General features: G+C 42.5%; 1 protein-coding gene across 8 annotated transcripts in view; it reads left to right on the forward strand.

Moving 5' to 3' along the window:
- The window catches only part of CUX1 (cut like homeobox 1), a 281,435-nt gene that overhangs the window by 216,813 nt on the left and 45,730 nt on the right, over positions 1-18,892 (forward strand). For 7 of the 8 annotated variants that reach the window (XM_055797915.1, XM_055797916.1, XM_055797919.1 and 4 more), the window contains one exon: positions 15,727-16,029. The exons of the other annotated variant lie outside the window; for it this stretch is intronic. In XM_055797915.1, the coding sequence (XP_055653890.1) occupies positions 15,727-16,029 (303 nt within the window). The remainder of the gene's footprint in view (positions 1-15,726; positions 16,030-18,892) is intronic. 8 annotated transcript variants of the gene reach the window in all.

The following is an 18,892-nucleotide window of genomic DNA, read 5'->3' on the forward strand; positions in this document are numbered from 1 at the left end:
AAAGCGCAGCAAACAGTTTGGAAAAGGTAATAATAATTACGCATTTGTGAAAGATCCTCCACTCCAGGGTAGGAAAAAAAAAAAAAAAAAAAGACAGCTCCAATTTTCTGGTCTTCTGAGACATTTCCCAGGAAAATCAAGGCAGAAAAGGTTGCATACTTGTAATTTTAAAACAGAAATTAATCAGAACAATTTTGAAATGAGAAAAAGGTCTGGAGCCTTTTCCATGTAATATAATTGGTTTGGAACTTGTTGAATGCATGAAGGGAAAGAAGTGAAATTAAACTAATACATTCAGTGGCTCCTGAGTGCTTTGCCAAGAAGGTCTTCAGTGTACAGAGTGTCAACATGCATAGTAAAGTCTCCAACTTTTATTAGCTGTGAGTATTTTCATTACTGTTTGGCACTATTCTATCAAACTAGCAAGATTTTCTGGATTTCTGACCCAGTTAGTTACACTTCTAGATCATAAGGTTTTGATTAACACCTCATTCATGAAAATCTATTCTTTTGTCTGGTGATTTTCCATTGTCACACGTGGACAGATGGACCCATCAGTCTTCTATATATGAGAACAAATGGATAAGCATTAGATAGATAGATAGATAGATAGATAGATAGATAGATAGATAGATAGATAGATAGATAGATAGATAGATAGCAAAGAGAAGCCAGGCTTGTGTTTCTTCTTTGAAAGCTTACAAATTTTGAAAACATGCAGTCCGTATCAAAATTACAGCCAAAGATATATATATCTCTGTATTTTCTGCCTGTGACCTTTCATCAAGGCTTTGGTGATCTTGTGCGAGTTTCAGTGAACATGTTTTACACAAAAATGGTGTGTGTACCCTAGGTGGTCAAAAATAGTATCACTGTGCCTTTTCTAACATTTTTTTCTGTGTATTTCCTTCCACCTAAATGCTCTAATGCCCTTGGGTAAATCTGCCTTTTTAATGATTTATGTGTCAAAAGCATGGACCAAATCACGTGGAAAAAAAAGTTGAATTAGTGTCACCCAACTGCATCAGCATTTTTTCGTGATGAATTTGGCCCTTATTTAGTTGCATTACTGATGATCAGAGCTGGGTTGGGTTTGGACAGTAGCCATGTGCCAGAAGAAGGTTTATGTGCTTGGATTTTTTTCTAAATACTTGCACTGTATATAGCTTCTATTAGTTTGTTTTATTTTGGGGTCTTGTGTCTTTACTGAGCATCTATATGACATGAAGACAGAGTTTCTTTTCTGGTGCTGTTGGTTTCATAGCTACTCCCAGGAAAGCCGGATTTTTATTCGCTTTTGTATTTATCCTCTGTGAAGGACATGTACTCTCTCTATACTACATTAAAGACTTGCAAATACTCAGTGGGAAAAAGACGTGCCTTTTTGGTATGTGTTTCTGTAAGGGTCGTCTTATGACCTAATGTGGAAATCTTCATTTGCCGATACAGCTGCGGGTGATCTCAGGGGATTTTGAATTTCCCTTTTGTTTGTCTTCCTTTCTGGGTATCATCCATCATTCCTAACCTCATGCTGCTTAGCAATAGTAACACTCATGGGAGTTGAAGAAAGGATTATAGCAGCATAAAATGGGGAGCTAATTAGAGCTTGTTTCAAAATCAGAATCTAGCTTGAGATAATTGCGTATTATCTGGTGATTTAAAAACCCAAGATCTACTGTATTTAGATCAACTAAAATATGCATAAAAGCTTTATTTTCCAAATAAAACATTTGTAACAACAGGGAGATTACTTCTTATCATCCCTTGGGAAAGAAAATCTGGGAAAAAAAAATCAGAACGCAATCTATGATTTACTGTAGTTGTGATTTTAACAGACGTATTGTGGAATGATGACAAACCCAGGTATCCATGGTGTTTTTATTTATGTAATACGTATTTCAGTAGTATTTTTCAGTACAGAAGCTGCTGAGCACAGCCAGGTAGTTAAGTGTGTACTGGGTGGATCAACCTGGTTACCTGATGACAGAAGGATGCTGTCACACTGACTGCTCTGGGAGGAACAAGGTGGGGGGAGAGTATGTGTCAGGCTTGCAGTCCGTATTCCAGATTAGTGTCCTGATGCGCTTCTGGGAAGAGCTAGCTAGCCATATGGTGACAGTGGAGAAGCTCTTACCCCACCCCCCATTTCTCCATGATTCATGATTCTTTCTTGCATTGTGCTGTTTTGTTCTGGATGGGCAGTGCTGGCCGAGATGGTGCTCCAGAGCACAATAGGGATTAGCACACGGAGAGCTGAATCCTTAGTACCTTGAGATGACCCAAGGGATCAGTCCAGCGATGCTGACAGATCTTGTCAAATTTGAAGCTATTTTTTTTTGTTGAATCAAAGAGGAGAGGGAGACTGTTTTGCAGTCATTTGCTGGCATTCCGGGTTAATAAAATTGTATGACATGAAATGTTTGTGGTTAACGTAGTCTATAAAAATGGAAGAGAAGGGAGGTCACGTGGGTTTTAATAGCTGAGTAGTTGGGCTGCTGGAGTTCCTTGCATGGATGGTTTATGTTTGCTGACGAGTCTTTGAGTCCTTGCATTTTGGTGGAGAAGGTTGTCTCCTTTTGTGCTAGGTGCAAACACATTTGTCAAGTTTAGAGCTGAACAACTACATCAGCCAAGTAGTTACCTTCACGCTAACCCTGAAGCACAGCAGCACGTCTTGGTGAAGTTTCCACATTCTTTCTGTGTGGCTTGAGATTGCGGCTCTGAAGCAGTTGGCTGTGACTGTCTGGATTTCAAACCATAGGATATCAGTTGGCTTCTCATAAGGGCAGCTGTTGTAGTCTGTCTGTAATGTGTGTGATCATACTCTGTGCCATTTCCCTGACATTTGGACCATGAAAACCTTCCTGGCAGCCTTTCTGGTATCAATAAAGCTGGGAGAATCGCTGTCAAGGCACCTCACTGGGACCTGGGAATGCAGCACGAAGTCAGTGCTTCAGGTTCAGGCTATCACTGGTAGCCATCATCTGGTGATTTCTGCCTCATGCCTGGGTCTGTCCTCCCCAGGCTCTCTTGTGTGGCCGGAGTCCTTTGGCCATCGGTGATGCTTTGCAAATAAGTCAGTATTTGTAAAGAAATTCCTGTCCTAGTTGTGTTCTTTTCTGTCCACTGAACCACCCAGGGATTAAACTCACAGAAGATGACTCCATCCTCATTGTGGTCATAACTTTATTGTTATAAAAGTGCTAAAGTAAAATATATAATTATAGAGTGAACGCTATTTTCTAGGCAGATATTCCTTGCGGCTGAATTACTGTGACAAAGCACCAACACACTTTTCATATTAATATGGCAAAGAGGAGACTCAGGCTGGATTCTAAAGACAAATGTCATTCACTCTGAAGTGTGGTTAGGAGTTCGTAGCATTCGTTTTGGAGAAGTTACCGAGTCAAGTTGCAGCTATGTTTTATTTCTGTGGTTAATTTGGGAACGTGGGTCCATTCTGCTCACTCCCCTTTGGTGTGGAGGAAAAGATCTCCAAGCAAGGAGCTGCTGTGCAGCTCAGCAGTAGCATTTAGCCAGGTACACCAATACCTCGTTCTCAAAGTCTTCATTTTTAAAAATTGAAATTAATTTATGAATATTTTTTTTTAAGCTGTACAGAAAAAGAAACTTTCCTGACCGTTATTGCTGCTACACTTCTCAGGTAGTCTGTAGGAATACCAGTTAGTATAGTAGCTGCTAAAAAGTGGATGTAGCTTGTGAGTAGTTGCTTTGACTGTAACTTCAGCATCAGTCTGAGCATGTAACTTCCTTGCACTCTTCAGGATTTGTTTAAAAGAAGCCATGGCCATTGAATATTAGAGCTCTGTAAACCTCACTGTTCATCATTTAATTACCAGTGTTTTCTCGTCCCTCCGCTTGCACGTTTGGAGATGAGCAGCCTCCTTTGGGGAGGGGGCCTACATTACCCCCCCTCCCTGCTTTCAGGCACGGGGGGCTTCTCCTGCCAGCTTCTAAGCACAGAAGAGCTGAGTGGAAAACGATGAGCTGATACATTAGAAAGCCAAATATAAAAATAACTGGAGCAGCACTGAAACACCAATGAGGCCGTCACAGTCATGCCACAGCACGGGAAGGCCAGGCAGCTCCGGGGGGGGTCAGGAGCCAGGGTGATGGCCAGGCTCTGTCCCCCATGGGCTGGCAGCTGCAGAAGAGGTTGGAAAGGCTCTTCTCCGAAGGGAACAGATATTTTTCTGTTGGTAATAGGAGGCTCTGGCAGCTGGCAGAAGCTGACGTTGGTCTTCTGGTTGCTTGTGGGAAAAGGAGGGGGCTGCAGGTCCAGCCCCCGTGGCCACGTGGCTACCACTGGTGGGATGGAGGTAGCCATCATGCCCTCGGCCATCCCCAGGCAACAGCCCAGCCGCTGCTCAGCAAATTACAAAATGCTCCTCCGCTAGATGAAAATTACCTTGCTTTCAATTCAAAGAACAGATAATGGGCTATTTTCCTCCCAAAATACTGGCGAAAAGGTGCGCTAGCACCGAACACACGGCTCGTTATTCCCGTCTGATAATGGGGATGGAGCTACGAGGCAGCTGCCTTCTCCACCAAGTAGCTCTGGAACAGGGAAATAAACAGCCTGTTAGACTCGAACAATGAAATCCTGTTCCGATCATAGAGGTATATATTACTTGATAGCAAATCATTCCCAAGAAGAAAAACCAGAAAATTACCAGAAAATTAACATCTTCAAAGTTACCTTGTAGCCTGTCCTTTGTGTTAGGGTGCCAGAAGAACGGATGAATTTGTCTTACCTAATTTGATGGGTATTGGAGGTTTTTAAATTTGCCAGCAGCCATCCAGAGAAACAGCAAATGAAAGAATCCAGTGATTATTTTAAACTTGATGAGAAACACAACTTGCATTGAAAACAAAGCAAAGCAGATTTGAGATCAAATTTAAATAAAAGTGAAAATAGAAAAATCTCCAATTAAAAAGCCTAATGAAAGGAGAAAATATAATGACAACAAGAAATGTAAAACAGGCCTGAAGTACATGGCCCATATTTATACTTGTCAAAGATAGCGACTTAAAAGATACTTGTTCCCTTGGCTGTGTCTGTGATGCCCTATAGTGGGGTTGAAAAGGGTGATTGTTGCCCAGAATAATTCAGGCAGTGTTTGAGACTATTTATTGGCAAAACATGAGCTTGCCAAAACACCCCCACATTGCTGTCAGCGCTGGGGGTCTCTCGGACAAGACTGTCCCAGGACAAAAAGCTGCTTTGGAGAGGGACGTTGTCCTTGCGAGGTGTTCTCACCAGCTCTCCTCGCGGGTCGCCTGGCCCCGCTGCAGAGCTGGACCGAAACATTCTTCTCTGTCACGCGGCGTGAGATGTTCCCTTCTGGCGTCTTCTCCTGAGACATCCCCCTTTTCACTCTTGCTTGCTGAAGGGAGGCTGGGATGGATGCGGGGACGGGGGCTGCCCCCTCCGGCTCCTCTCTGCCTGGTCCGCAGGCACGAAGGAGGTGCGAGGGGGCTGCAGTGTAACTACAGTTGTCTTTTAGGTTTGTTTCTCTCTTTTACCCCTCTGGAACTTGGGTCCTAAAAATAGTGCGCGTTTGAACTGGCAGATGTTTCATTTGTCCTTTGCGAGAGGACCAAAATTAGCCTCTCATTTGGCACCTAAATAAAGCAACTTAACTGCCTTTATGCGAACTTTGCAATTACTGTCTATTGAAGTTGCAACATTTTGTTGTGTTTGATGGGGAAGGGTATTATGTAAGCAATACCAGCACCTAAAAAGCCACCAGACCTTGAAGGAGAGAGGACGAGCAAGAATGAGCCCAACTGTTCAGTTTTGGGTTTTCGTTTGGGGTTTTTTTTTAACTTTTTCTGATGTGAGGCAGGTGGTTTTTCCCTAAAGAGGGTTTCATTTTAAAAAAAAAAAAAAAAGGAAAAGTAACTTGGAAATGCTGAGAGTGCTGTCTATTGTAAAGGTAAAAAAAAAAAACCTAATAAAAGGACAGCAATGGTTTCTCTAATTTTCAGAGAAAAATCTGCACAGAACGCCTGAAGCTGGGTTAGCAGTGGGACTCCCCAGGGGCAACAGAAAGATGTTATAATCAATTACCACATCATAACACTGATGTATGATAATTACTGAGTGTTCCTCCTGAGATAGTGCAGCATTTGGCTGGGATGCAGCTCTTTCATGGTCCACTGCCTGATTAATATGCAAATAATAGGCTGATTGCATGATGAATGCAGAAAATGAGTTCGCTGATAACGTGAGCACCGAAGCGGGAAGATGATAAATTACTTTTACTGACTGTCCTACATTAAGTACCCTTTCTCAACAATTTTATCACAAATTAAGTAAAGCAGTATGGAGAGATTATGAGGATGTGTAAAATAATGTACCTTAATAGCTTTTATAATATTGTTGCGTACAATGTAAATGTCATTTTGTTTCAGTACTTTAGGCAGTACTCCTCCTGAAGAGGAGTGCGTTTAGTGTAGCAGTGTTCAGGGTCACTCCTCCTCGACTGCTTGCTTCTAAGAAGAAGAGCAACCCACTGTGCTGCGGCTGTTAGATGGGATGCTCGGTTGGGGAAGGAAAGCAGTCATTAGCCTCCCATCCATCCCCTATGGATCTTGCCCGTAGCAAATGAATGTCCACATTGTTTAGCGGGGGAGATATGTTTAAATGCGATGCACAGTGCACATATGTGTTCTGCTTCATGCTCTTGGCTGGAGTAGACAAGAGGTTAAAATCTTGAAGGAGGATATAGAAATACCTTCACACCCAGGCTTACAACAGAGGAGGACAACAAACAATCATAAACGCATAACGTGTTAAAGTTACTGTCTAATCACAAGGTCAGCAAGTCGACAAAGACACCATAAAGTGCAGCATAAAAGCTCTGACTCTATTTTCCAAAAGGTATTCTGCATGCATTTATTTTGATTATACTAAAAATATAACGATGTAGGGTTGTGGCATCTTGATTGATTGCTTTCATGACATATTTGTTTTAATATTCAGAAAGTCCTTAATAAAGCTTCTGCACACAAGCTGTTTTAATAATAAGGTTATTGAAAATATTTTCCAGCAGTTATTTCTAAATGTCGACTTCTGACTAAGTTACAGAAACAGACAAATCTGAATGTTAAATAAAGGTTAGCAGAGTAGAACAGCGTCTTTGAAAGCAGCCATGATTTTGCCATTAATCATCTAATTTGATTTCTTTTTTAGAAAGAGTTTTTTAATTGCTTAAAGGTGATACATAAAAACAAAAAATTACCATTCAGCACTCTTCGATGCAGAGACCCAACTCTGGGCTCCAGAAGCCGTGGGTGAGCAGGGGGGCGTTAGGGGAGATTCTCCCTGTGTGCTTGCTGTGTTGTGTACCTGTGCCATAGACATCGCTGTTGGGCAGTGAGCCTGGGCAAGGATTTTGGGGCTGTTGGCCTGACCTGAGCATCGCTCTGATGTTTCCCATTGTGTGTCTACATCCAGCTAAAAAAATTCTCAAGTTCCTATTTCCTGCCCCCCCCGCCCCCCCCCCTTCATTTGTTGTAAAATAGCACTTTAAAAATATGGCTATATAGAGACCTCATGCTTCCCTGTCAGCCATGTAAAAAATTTTCCTTAATGCTTCTATTCGAGAGTTTTATCAGGTGGTGCAGTTGTGTTGGGGGTTGGTGCGTCCATTTTGAAGTCCAGTAGATCCCAGTGCAACTTCTCATTTGCATCGTTTAATTCCAGTTGTGTCTTTCCGCATAAGGTTCTGGACATCCTAGGTGTTCAGACTGCCCTTTGTAGCATTCCATACCCCGCATCTGAGCCCACCCATGCCACAGCAGAGCACCAAGTACCAGAGTCCCCCTCACTCAGAAGGAGCTGGATGGTTTGAGTTTACCCAGCTTTACGGCTGTCCCGCTCTCTGATGTTGCAGAGCCGTTCCTCCTGTCCGGGTACCTGGATTTTGCCTCCGTCCGTCCAGGCATGGCGTGGTGCCTAGGTTGTGCAGAACAGAATTTTCCAGCTCTTGAGGCACGTGGCATCAGTGGGGTACAACACACGGCTCGGAGAGCGCTCGGGCGCTCGCTGGCACAAGTGCTCGAGAGCTGGGTCTGAAGGGCTGCACGTGTTCGCCAGCCAGGACGTTCGGGGACACCTTCCTGCAGCAGCCGGAGAAAGAGGGGTGAGACCCAAGTGACAGCACTGACCTACTCCACGTGGCAAAGGCTTTGTAAGAGGCAGGCAGAGGGAGGAAAATCTGACCCATCGAGGCTGTGAGCCGAGCAGGACGGTCCCCTGCCCTGATTCCTCACTGCAGATTTGGTTCCCCCAGCTCCGTGGGGCAGCACGATTGTGGTTCAGTGTCAGGCGAAAAATGGAAGTAAAGGCTAGAGCTAGGACAGGAGTACCTTAAACTGGTATGGTGCCAGTTCGTGGCTGTGAGAAGTCGCAGGTTTGGGCACAATAGTGGGATTTCCAAGACTGTCTGAGGCGTTTGTGGTTGTGTATTCATTGAAAGGAGAATTGGTTGCCCAACTGCTCTGAGTACTTTTAAATGCCCAGCTGTAAATCTCTCTTCATGAGTCTGTCGCCAGTTCCCATCTTACTTGCTCTATTCTGAACTTCTCTGATTTCTCCAGCTCCTTCTGGTTTCTAGAATGGCTCAAACCCACATTTTTTTAATACAAGCGCAAAGCTAACATAATTACTGAAAATGCAACACAAAATTGCGGCAATACCTTGTAATCCTTTAACAATACTCAGAAGCAGTTTTTTCAAGTACTTCGAACATTTACCCTGATCATTCAGATAGTTTTGCGTCCTCCTGTCACTTGACATATACTCATATGCAGAATGGGTATATGTATATACTTTTTTTTAGTATTGCCCCAGTAATTTCAGAGTTAATCAGAGCTGGTTTCCTCCCCTTTCAGTGCAGACACGCATACATCTGCACGCTTTCCTAAAGGGGTTTTCTTTTGATCCCTCCCCTCATCCACATAAAATTTCCCTCTGAGCCAAGACCCAAAATAACATTTTCCCCAAAGTTATAACATTTGTCAAATAAACAAACAAACAAAATCTCCACGGTCATAGTGGGAATCTATAATCGGAACTATAGCGAGTGCTTGCAACTATAACTGCATGTACTGATGTACTTTACATCGTTATATATGCACACTGTAGGGAGGTTTGTATACTCCCTACATATAACTGTGGGAGTTTATAACCGTAGGGAGGATCACATTTTCATAAACCACATTAATTTGCAAATTGTGAATAGGCAAGGTTCACTCACTTAAAGCAGATCCACCAAAACCACTACCTGGGAGAAAGCGCTCCGCTTTCACGTGTCATTTCTTTTAATTAGTCAGAAGAGGGATGTATTGCAGTGCTGTTCCGCAAACGCTGATCAGATTTATTACATAGTTCGCACTTGCACCGCACCACTGTTAGCGAGGAGAGTTGCTATGGTGCTTCAGAAAATCCTGCAAAGACAGCCATTGCTGAACGTAAAATCAGATAGAAGGTCAAGAGAACAAAATCCCTCCCTGAAATTTTCAGACCTTGGGAAACAGAATAACGCGCTTGTCCTGCGGATGCTTCGGTTGATCGGCTGTGTGATCAGGTCCTGCTTCTCAGGGCAACACACACACTGGTTTTTGGTCTGGGAATTGGACAGAATGGGCAGCCTCATCATCAGGGGAAACCAGAAACTAATCCAGTCCCAGTGTGAGCCACTTTGGTCTCAGGCAGCCTGCCAGGTCTGTTGTTGTCCATTAACTCATCTGCACGAGGAGGTAAACGCAGGCCCTGAAGTAGCAAATGCTCTTTTAAGAGGTTGCCGAGAAATCTCCTGTCCGCATTTGTCTGCTTTCGTCTTCCCCTCTAATTTGCTGTAAAGGGAGTGAGCGGAGCATGGGATGCTTCGTTGCCTCCCTGCTCCGCTGTGCACAGGACGTGGCGATTCTCACTGCTCCTCGATCAGGAATTTTGAATTTGACTAGTTTGGCATAAACCTGAAGCCCGAGTTTTGGACATTACAAAAAGTGGTGCATCAAACCAAGCGCCAGTTAAATCATGTTTGGGTTCTTGTCGGAATGTCACAGAGTACCCTGTCATTTTGTTTTAGCAACTTGTCCTTCCAAATGCGCAGTTCGCCTTATGGCATGCCAGCAGTAAAAATGTCACTTACAATAATTACTTTTTGGTGAAAATGCTTGCTGACTTCCTACCTTCAAGCTGTTTTTTACACAGTGGGGAGATAATAAGAAATGACTTTATCCTGACTGCTCAAATGAACACTAAATGGAATTTAGGTTATTATTACTGCAGATAGAGGACTGTGTATTGAAATTTAAATAGTGGATCAGATAAACTACAGAGATTTGTGTCTGAAAATTATAGTGGATCTGCTTTTTCAATCCACTTCGCTCTGAAACTTAAGGCAGCTGTTGCCTGCCTGCTGTCTTTAGAATATAATATTTTTCATAATCCTTTTAGAGGCCCCTGAATACCTCCTGCGATTTGCATGGTCTTCCCCAACTTTGCCATTTTCCTACCTTGTTCCCCACGAGCCCTTTTGCCGTTGATTAGCTAAGTTTGTGTTAGCAACAACACTTGGGCAGTTTATTCTCCCAGCCATTCCCAAGCTGCAAAAGTGCAGGGTGCTCTTTATAACCGGGTGAGTACGCGGGGAGGAGAGGCTGGGCGCGTTCAGCTTGTGTGGTGTGCTTGCAAATTCAGATGCTCTCAGTGAACTCTTTGCTCTGAACTTTTGCTGTCCAAGTGGCTGTAAAGTGAGTGCACTGCTGTAGGAGTTGCGGCAGGGTCTGAGCAAAAGTGGCAAACCTGCAGCTCTCAAAAGGCATGCAAGAAGTTCCACCGGAGGAACGTGCCTGTGCTGGCAGACAGCAGCGGGATGCCTCTGGGACTGATGAAACTGTATCCATGTCTCCACACTGCTCCGTCATCTAGATACCTCTGTTGAGGGGGATGCATCCAGGACTGCTGTCAGGTCATGTAGACGTCTGCGATTTTCTGGGGAGGTTGTAGCAGGCATCACCTGCAAGTCTTTACATCGGAGGTGTCCTGAGCAGCTTCAGAAGGAGCATCCCACCCAAGTGTGCTGTGGATCTGAGCTGTACTGCTGCTTTGGTAGGGAGGACCGTGTTGGATTTCTTCTTGCGGTCAGAAGAGTTCCTGTGCATCACAAAAATGGTCCTTCTTGACCGGTGCCCTGCAGTTTTGCAGAATATAATTAAATGTCGCTGACCAACGAGTTGGTGCAGCTGACTGATGATACTGAGTGCTGCAGGAGGGGAGCCCCGTGCAGCCTATGGTTCATTACACCCTATAGGGATTTTGTCATGTCACGATAGCTGAACATGATCAGACCTCGTAGAGGAATGTGTCAGCCTGATACTGTGTTGAGGGAGGTGTTTTCAGGTAATTTGCAAGCCACCGGTGGGATCATTATAGTCCAAAATCTTCTACAGACAGTGTTCAAGCAATTTGGGACCCAGGATCCAGTACTGGGGACCTGACCCCAGCTTGAGGGTGGGGAGTCTTGTAGCTGGAGAAGAATAAGAAAAACTAATTTTAAGTTCAGGAAAACTGACATAACCAATGAGTAGAGACTGGAACTCCGTTTCCAACATCGCCAAGCTGTGGTGATGGTTTGGGGTTTTGTTGTAGTAAGATGGTCATTCAAGCAGCAAATTCTATATTGGGAAAATAGTATTTTAAAAGAAGACAGAAGCTATTTGTGTAGTGTTGAGACTGTTCCCATTTGTTTATGTATCTTCATATTAGATTATGCATCCCTCTCTAATACTGTAGTAGGAAAAAAACCCACAACTGAAGAATTTCCTGACTTAAGAGTAAGGACCATGCGTGCTGCCAGGACTGACACGTTCCCAAGTATGGTGCTCTGGCGTTCGCAAGCTGCATCACGTGTATTTGTCTTTATGAAGACATATTTGCCTTGAAAGACTTGAATGCTCACCTTCACTGTGTGGTCATAGCTCTCTCTTAGCTGTTTTCATCAGCTGTGAAATACTCATTCAGTTGTCTTCGTGTTTTAGCTATGAATGGAGGCCAGTTGCACTTGCCAAATATTTCAGATTGCTGGCCCATTTACGCAAGCATCACTTCCTAGTACTTGATTTGCATTTTATTATTATTTTCTGCGCTGCATATTTGAAAGTGCTTTTAAAAATTGGTGGGAAGTGCCTAACTTCCGTATACCCTAGACATATATTTTGAAGTAATAATGTAAAAACTGCATGGTAGAGCCTCTGCCCTTTTGTGACTCCATTATACTTGCAGCTTTAGAAGATTTGGATCACTTAAATGCATTTATGGTGTTATTTGAATCTTTAATGACTTTTTTCAACATCAACCTGTAATTATGAAAAAGTTACACCAGTTTCCCGATCATTTAAAATTGCCATGTTGAACTAGGATTTCATCACATGCTTGGGACCTGTTTGGACACTCATCTTTCCAGCAAATTTCGTTTGGGAAGACCCTGTTTCTCCCATCCTCTATAAAGCACAGGCCATGGCTGATGTCTTTGGCTACCTGAGATTCAAAAAGATGCCAGGTTCTGTAGTGACCTTGTTCCTGGTGTCACTCTTCATCTCTCCAGCTCTTTACTTCTAGCCCCTTATTTTTGAAGCTTTGGGGCTTTTGCTTCAGGTTTCAAACTGGATACAGGCTGTTGGAAAGCAAAATGCAGCACCCCTCTGGTTTAGCAAAGTTTTTCTGGAGTTTATCAAAATAACTTCATCAATAAATGGTGGCTGTGGGGTTCACAGCTTGTACATCCTACCATAATGCAGTTTTACGTTTATATTGACAAAGTGATCTCTTCCTCACTAAATACAAATGTGTAAACATTCGGTGAACATCACCTATTCACTTATAAGAAACTGGATCGCTCTTACGTTAGTGCTGTTCTCTGGCACAGTCTGGGGTTAAAAAAGCATAACACGTTTTAAAGAAACAAGCTTTCAATGTACTGTTTTCATTGGAAATGTTCAATTGCTACTTTGGAAATCTTAATATGTATTTTTCAGATGGCCTGAATTTGTTTCTTTGTCCTGTGAGGAACTTGAAAGAAATGAATACAGACAAATTATTTCATAAAACATGCGAAATGGCTGTGGATTGACAGTTAAATCTGTAATAGTGAATACATTCAATTTTCCCCTTTGTTCTGTCAGCAGTCACTTGTACTCTAAATGTCTATTTAATTTTTTAAGTAGATTAACAGGAAATGTTTGCATTATTTCATTATTGAGTTTACTTTTCCAAATAATGGATCTTTTCCTTAAATATTTATGTGATATTGAAAATGTTTTTTCCATAAGGGAAAAATGCTAAAAATGAATGGGGAACATATTTGGAGTTATTTGTAGTGTATGCGCATAATGCCTCATCTGAAATCGCTGTACATTTCCCTTTCGCTGGGGGAAAAGCAAGCAGTTTGTCATCTGTACTGCCTTCCAAAATTAGGTGCAGATAATCCTACCTTTTTGAGTAAATAAGCACCAGATTGGCCTTAAAAATGAAATTCAAGTAAGCTCTTGATATGCGATATAAAAAATAAATAAGCTAATGTGCAAGCAACATAGAGCATTGCAGTGATAGATGATAATATAGATTACCTTTGTTGTTTACATAATTAGGCTGGGCAGGGAGAGGAGAGGGAGAAAGAAGCATTAGTAAATGCTTTTGTTTAGTCCTGTGTGGTTGGGGTTGGGGTTTTTTTATGATTTTTTTTATTTTTTCTGTGCTCCCTGTGCATGTGGTTTGCAGTGCACGGATGAGGAATTGTATAGGAAATTTGCAGCTGCTCTAGTTATTCAGTAAGATTTGTATAAGCTGGCACAAGGGACAAAATTAGAGGGAACTTGAACGAGTGCCGTGCAGTTTATTAGCTAGGCAGCCATAATTTTGACCTTGCTGTGGGTTAAAGGACACAGACCTGAGAAGAAATCTGTTTATCATGTAGGGAATCCATGCCATCCCTGACAGTGTACAGTGAACAAGATGGATGATCTGCCAAATTGGTCCCTCGCATGGGTGAATCAGGGCAAATTTACAGTACAATTCCTGTGCTGCTCCTGATATAAAAATAACATTTGCTGGGTTTTATATTCGGTTGTACGATGACCTAGGGTGAACGGAGAAAAGAAATAAGATTTGTAAGATCCCTATTACCTTAAAGATTTATATGCACCTTGCTTTCCTTTTATGTCTGCCTCTTTTGCATCTCTCATAAAGCTCTAAGGGAAAAGTCCAGTTGCTTGGTTTGAGACAGCAACTTTATGTGAGTATGTCAGGGAACCTCTCTTAAATGCAGCATCAGGAAAGCTGTTTCCTTGAACAACACAATTAGACCGTGCACCCTGCTTCGTTTGAACCCTGCTTTTACATCGGTAGTATTTTCCTTTGGTATTTGGGATGTTCCCATGCTACACAAGCTGGGCGTTCTGTAATGCTTTGACAATATTCTGGCTAACAAAGAGACCTGAAAAATAGTGACATTTGCTGTTAGCCATCGCCATGGTGGTGACAGGACCTGATGCTGCAGAATGAACCACTCTCATAGTAGTGTTGCAGCGCCCAGGAGAACGCAATTCTGTTAAAGGGACTAAGTTTTTGATGTAGACTCATCCTTGTACGATGGAGAGCATTGTAAGCTTCCTCCAGAGATCTCAAGGCAAATCCACTGATGGATGAATCTGAGATACGTGCGATTAACCATGTCAAGTAATGAGATGTGAGATTGCAAGGAGGAAGAAGCAGTCCCAAAAAAATGGGAAAGAACTGTGAATGAAGGAATCACGTGCTCTTTATCTTTCCAAGGGAGTTACTCTTTTAAACCCCATTGTCTACATGTCTTTAACACCGTTTAGACTTTACCGTTAGATGTCTGGATTGTCAGCATCAGTTCAGTTGGTACATTTCATTAGAGATAAATGTGAATTTATTAGGGGAGACCAACATTTTGTACAGAACGTAATGTTGTTGGCAAATTAAGACATTCAGAAAGCTTTCTTTTAAACAAGGTGTCACGATAACAGGTTTGGGTGTCTCTTCATCCACTAGCTATCTTTATGTTGGATTCTCAAACACATTAATTAAAACAACTTAATTGCAAACTGTACTTTAATCTTGTTACTTCTGGGCGAAGAGAAGTGCGAAAATGTGATGCAAGTGGTAAGAAATAAAATGGAATCAATAACACTCTCAAAATATAAAGTTGTATCAGTTGTAGAAAATCCCTCATTGACACTACAAAGCAGTAGCTGAGTGAGTTTCCTACAAGTCACAGAAGGAGGCTTAAACCAGTCTGTAACGGTACATTTAAAAGCATCTGCATACAAAAATGTTGCAGAAAGCAAAACTGAGAGATTTCCTGACCAAGGAAATTTCTTGCAAACTTACAGACTATCCACTTGCCATTTTTTTCCTGATTTTTATTTGTATTTGTACATCTTGTCTTTATAAAAAAGCAGAGATGACTCAAGATAAAATTAGAAAATAATTTTGTTTTTAAAAAGAGGCGTTTTAGTTAGCGAGTCATAACAAGTAGCATTTTGCATACTTAGGCATTTCTTTAAGTAGGTAGAATATAAATGAGAAGGAAAGTTAAATATCCTGCAATCAAAACATTACAATTATGCTAAAGTGGGGACTTCTTTCATTTTTTTTTTTAATTACAGAAAGCACTCCAAAGACTTCTGCCAGTTGCAGTCCCGCTCCTGAGTCTCCAATGAGTTCCAGTGAATCAGTGAAAAGCCTGACTGAATTGGTGCAGCAACCCTGTCCCACTATAGAGACAAGTAAGGATGGCAAATCCCAGGAATCTAATGAGCCACCTGCTTCTGAATCCCAGTCTACAACACCTTTGCCGCTGTCGGGCCACTCGGCGCTCAGCATTCAAGAACTGGTTGCGATGTCCCCTGAGCTGGATACATATGGCATTACAAAGAGGGTCAAAGAAGTGCTAACGGACAACAATCTTGGTAAATCCCTTTATTTTCATTTCTTGACTGAAATAAAATGGAAGCATTCAGGCTTTTATTTTTAAGCTATATTTCAGTAGATGTTTACAAGAATACTTGGGTTTGACTGTGACCTATGCTTTAAGCTTCTAAAAAAGATAGTTGTGTTTTTTTTTTTAAACCAGTAGAAAAATCCTTTTAGATTGTCACACTCTCCTTAAAATCTCATCATATCCTTGCTCTTCTTATGCTCTGCTCCTGGCTGACCAGCCAGACACTACTCCCACCTCCCTAAATACAGTCCAGCAGGCTGTCAGGAAGACCCAGCCTCAAAGCCAAGGAGATCTCCCCTGGAGAAATGCATGTTTCCCCATGCCCCAGCGGTTTAGGCATAGGTGAAATAGAGGAGTCCAGCACGATGGGAGAGGGAGGTGCGTCACAAGCAAAAGCATAGTGCTAGGGGAGGGTACCTGTAGAGCTAGGAGGGTAAATTCAGACTCCGTTGAGGTTTAGGTGACCTATCGATAAGTATATGGGGCCATGCAGGTATTTCACTTACGAGATGTGCAAAGCTAAGGCTGCTTTTGCTTACAAATAAGTTTTTGGGTGTCAAATTAAGTGTAACACTTACAGGGCTGTACATTTTGAGTAGTCCAAGGGATTAACCGGATCCGAGAATGGGAGATCCACGCTTAATACTGCCACTATGCCTCTAAACCACTGGTTCTTCATATGTGTTTAACACTTGCCTCCCTCACAAGGCATTGGGAAGCCTTTAGCAGACCTTTGAAGTCTGTAGCGGGAAGGCAGTACGGGTCGCCCCAGTGTTACCTGCACGTGCTTCTGGGGCTTAGCATGGGATTCATCTCACTCACATTGATCAAAATAGATGTCTGGTACTCTCCGGAGGTACCAATTTCTCTCCATTCACTACAAAAGGGACCAAAAAGATGTTTAGATTTAGACTGCTGATGATACTTACATGAGAGGAATTCCATATCATCTGAACATTATGACTGTATAAGTAAAAACTCCTTTATTTTAGTATGTAAGGAAGCCTTTTTTTGGCTAGACACAGAATAACATGTTATTATTTTAGATTATTTTTTTTAAAGTGGAAAACTACTGAGATGGGGGAGGTTGCAAGTTGTAATTTAACATAATCTGGGCAAAAAAAAGAAAATGGCCCTGATCGTGGACATAGCCTGCATGAGATGGTGTTCCACTGAACCCAGCAAAATTACATGCTCGTGCACATTGGCACGAGCAGATTGTGGTTGCTTGTTCAGTGGAGGTAATGTAGAGGTAAAGCCACAAGTCACAGTAAGGGTTTGCAGGTTCAAGCCCCTAGTTTTTGGGCAAAATGCTGTTGAGTGCTGTACCTGCTCTGTGTTCCAGAGAGGTTTGAAAAAGTATTTTTGTTTGCATTTGCTTTGATGCCATTTTTACTTAGTCTTTTTTATTTCCCATGATTTTTGTTTTCCTACAGTGTGGCTGACAAGCCTAAAAAGCAGCAGAAGAGCCAGGAAATGTGCCCCAAACTCTGCATTAGGTGTGGAACCAGTTTCAATGTCTCCTTTTGTGCCCTCAGTGTGCTAGTGCACCAGATTGACTCGGTGCACAGGTTTCTCTCTCTTAGGCCTCAGAGCCTTGTGAACCAGTCTCAGACAACTGGTGGTGGCTCAGTTGTTCCGTTATCACTGGCCAGTAAAGAACAAAGTTGTGCAAAACCATTCAAGATATGTTTGGCGGGTCTTTGCTCCCACGCCTTTTAGTATTCGTTTAACAGTCACTGTTTTAACAAACAATGCCGGCAGCATTAACACTGAGATGCTGCTGGTAATCCTAGTCCCAAACGTCATAGTATTACCAGTGATTCCCTGTTGGGCAGCGTAAAACTTGGAGAGGGAAACAAATGCAGTGAGCTATTGAAGGATTGCAGCGGTGGGGATTTTGCAGAAAGGGCCAGGACTAACCATGAAACCAACATAATTTACTGAAAGCAACATCAGTGGGAATAGGCATGAAGGATAGTGGGGCCAAAGATAGGGAGAATTAGCAGGAATTTTAGGAAACCTGTGCTTAAAAATATTGCAGTTATTGATAGCACTCTGATGGAGTGTGATATACCTGCTACCTCCTGAGAATGATTTCTAACACATTCCCCTTTAGCTTGGGAGTCTTTCAGGTGTTTTATCCTGTCGGGCCACATCCTGGGATAAAATAAATGATACAAACATCTTTAGCTTTGTTTTTAACACCAAGAGAACATGACGTTACCTTCTCCCGCATTTGCATTTTTAATTTTTAGGCTGTAGTTTGAAGTTCGCTTGCTTTAGCAGCATTGCTAGTACCTGATCTTATGTGTGCTTATTCCTGACCCTTTTGCGAATTTGTGCTGGCATTCCTCTTCATGTGGCCACACAATAAACCTGCCCAGCTGGTCTGAGTCAAAAGAGGCCGTTTGATTCTAGGTAGGTTGGTTTGACTCAGATCGGTTCCCTGCTCCGATTTAATGTGCAGCCAAGCAGGCGGTGGCAGTGGCCACGCTGGCCCTGCGCAGCAGCTGCTGGAGCCTCCGCAGCTGCAGGAAGAAATGCTCATGGCATTGCAGCCTGAGCACAGCCCGGGCTTAGGAACTGGGGGGGAACGTTAGTTACGAAGGCAAATTAAAAGATTTTTTTAAAGTAGCTGTCTCATCTTGCTAGTAGCTGGCAGGTTTAGAGGTAAATGGGTGAGGCCTTACTGATTTTTTTAAACAGACCGACAGGGAGTAGGTTCTCTCTGCAATACGCATGATCTAAAATTGGCCCTGAGTTACTTCTTTTGTCTGATTTTCCTGATACTGAGGGTAATGGAAAATCACTTTTTACTTAGGTACTTA

Source organism: Falco peregrinus, chromosome 2, assembly GCF_023634155.1.
Source record: "Falco peregrinus isolate bFalPer1 chromosome 2, bFalPer1.pri, whole genome shotgun sequence".
Lineage (NCBI taxonomy): Eukaryota > Metazoa > Chordata > Aves > Falconiformes > Falconidae > Falco > Falco peregrinus.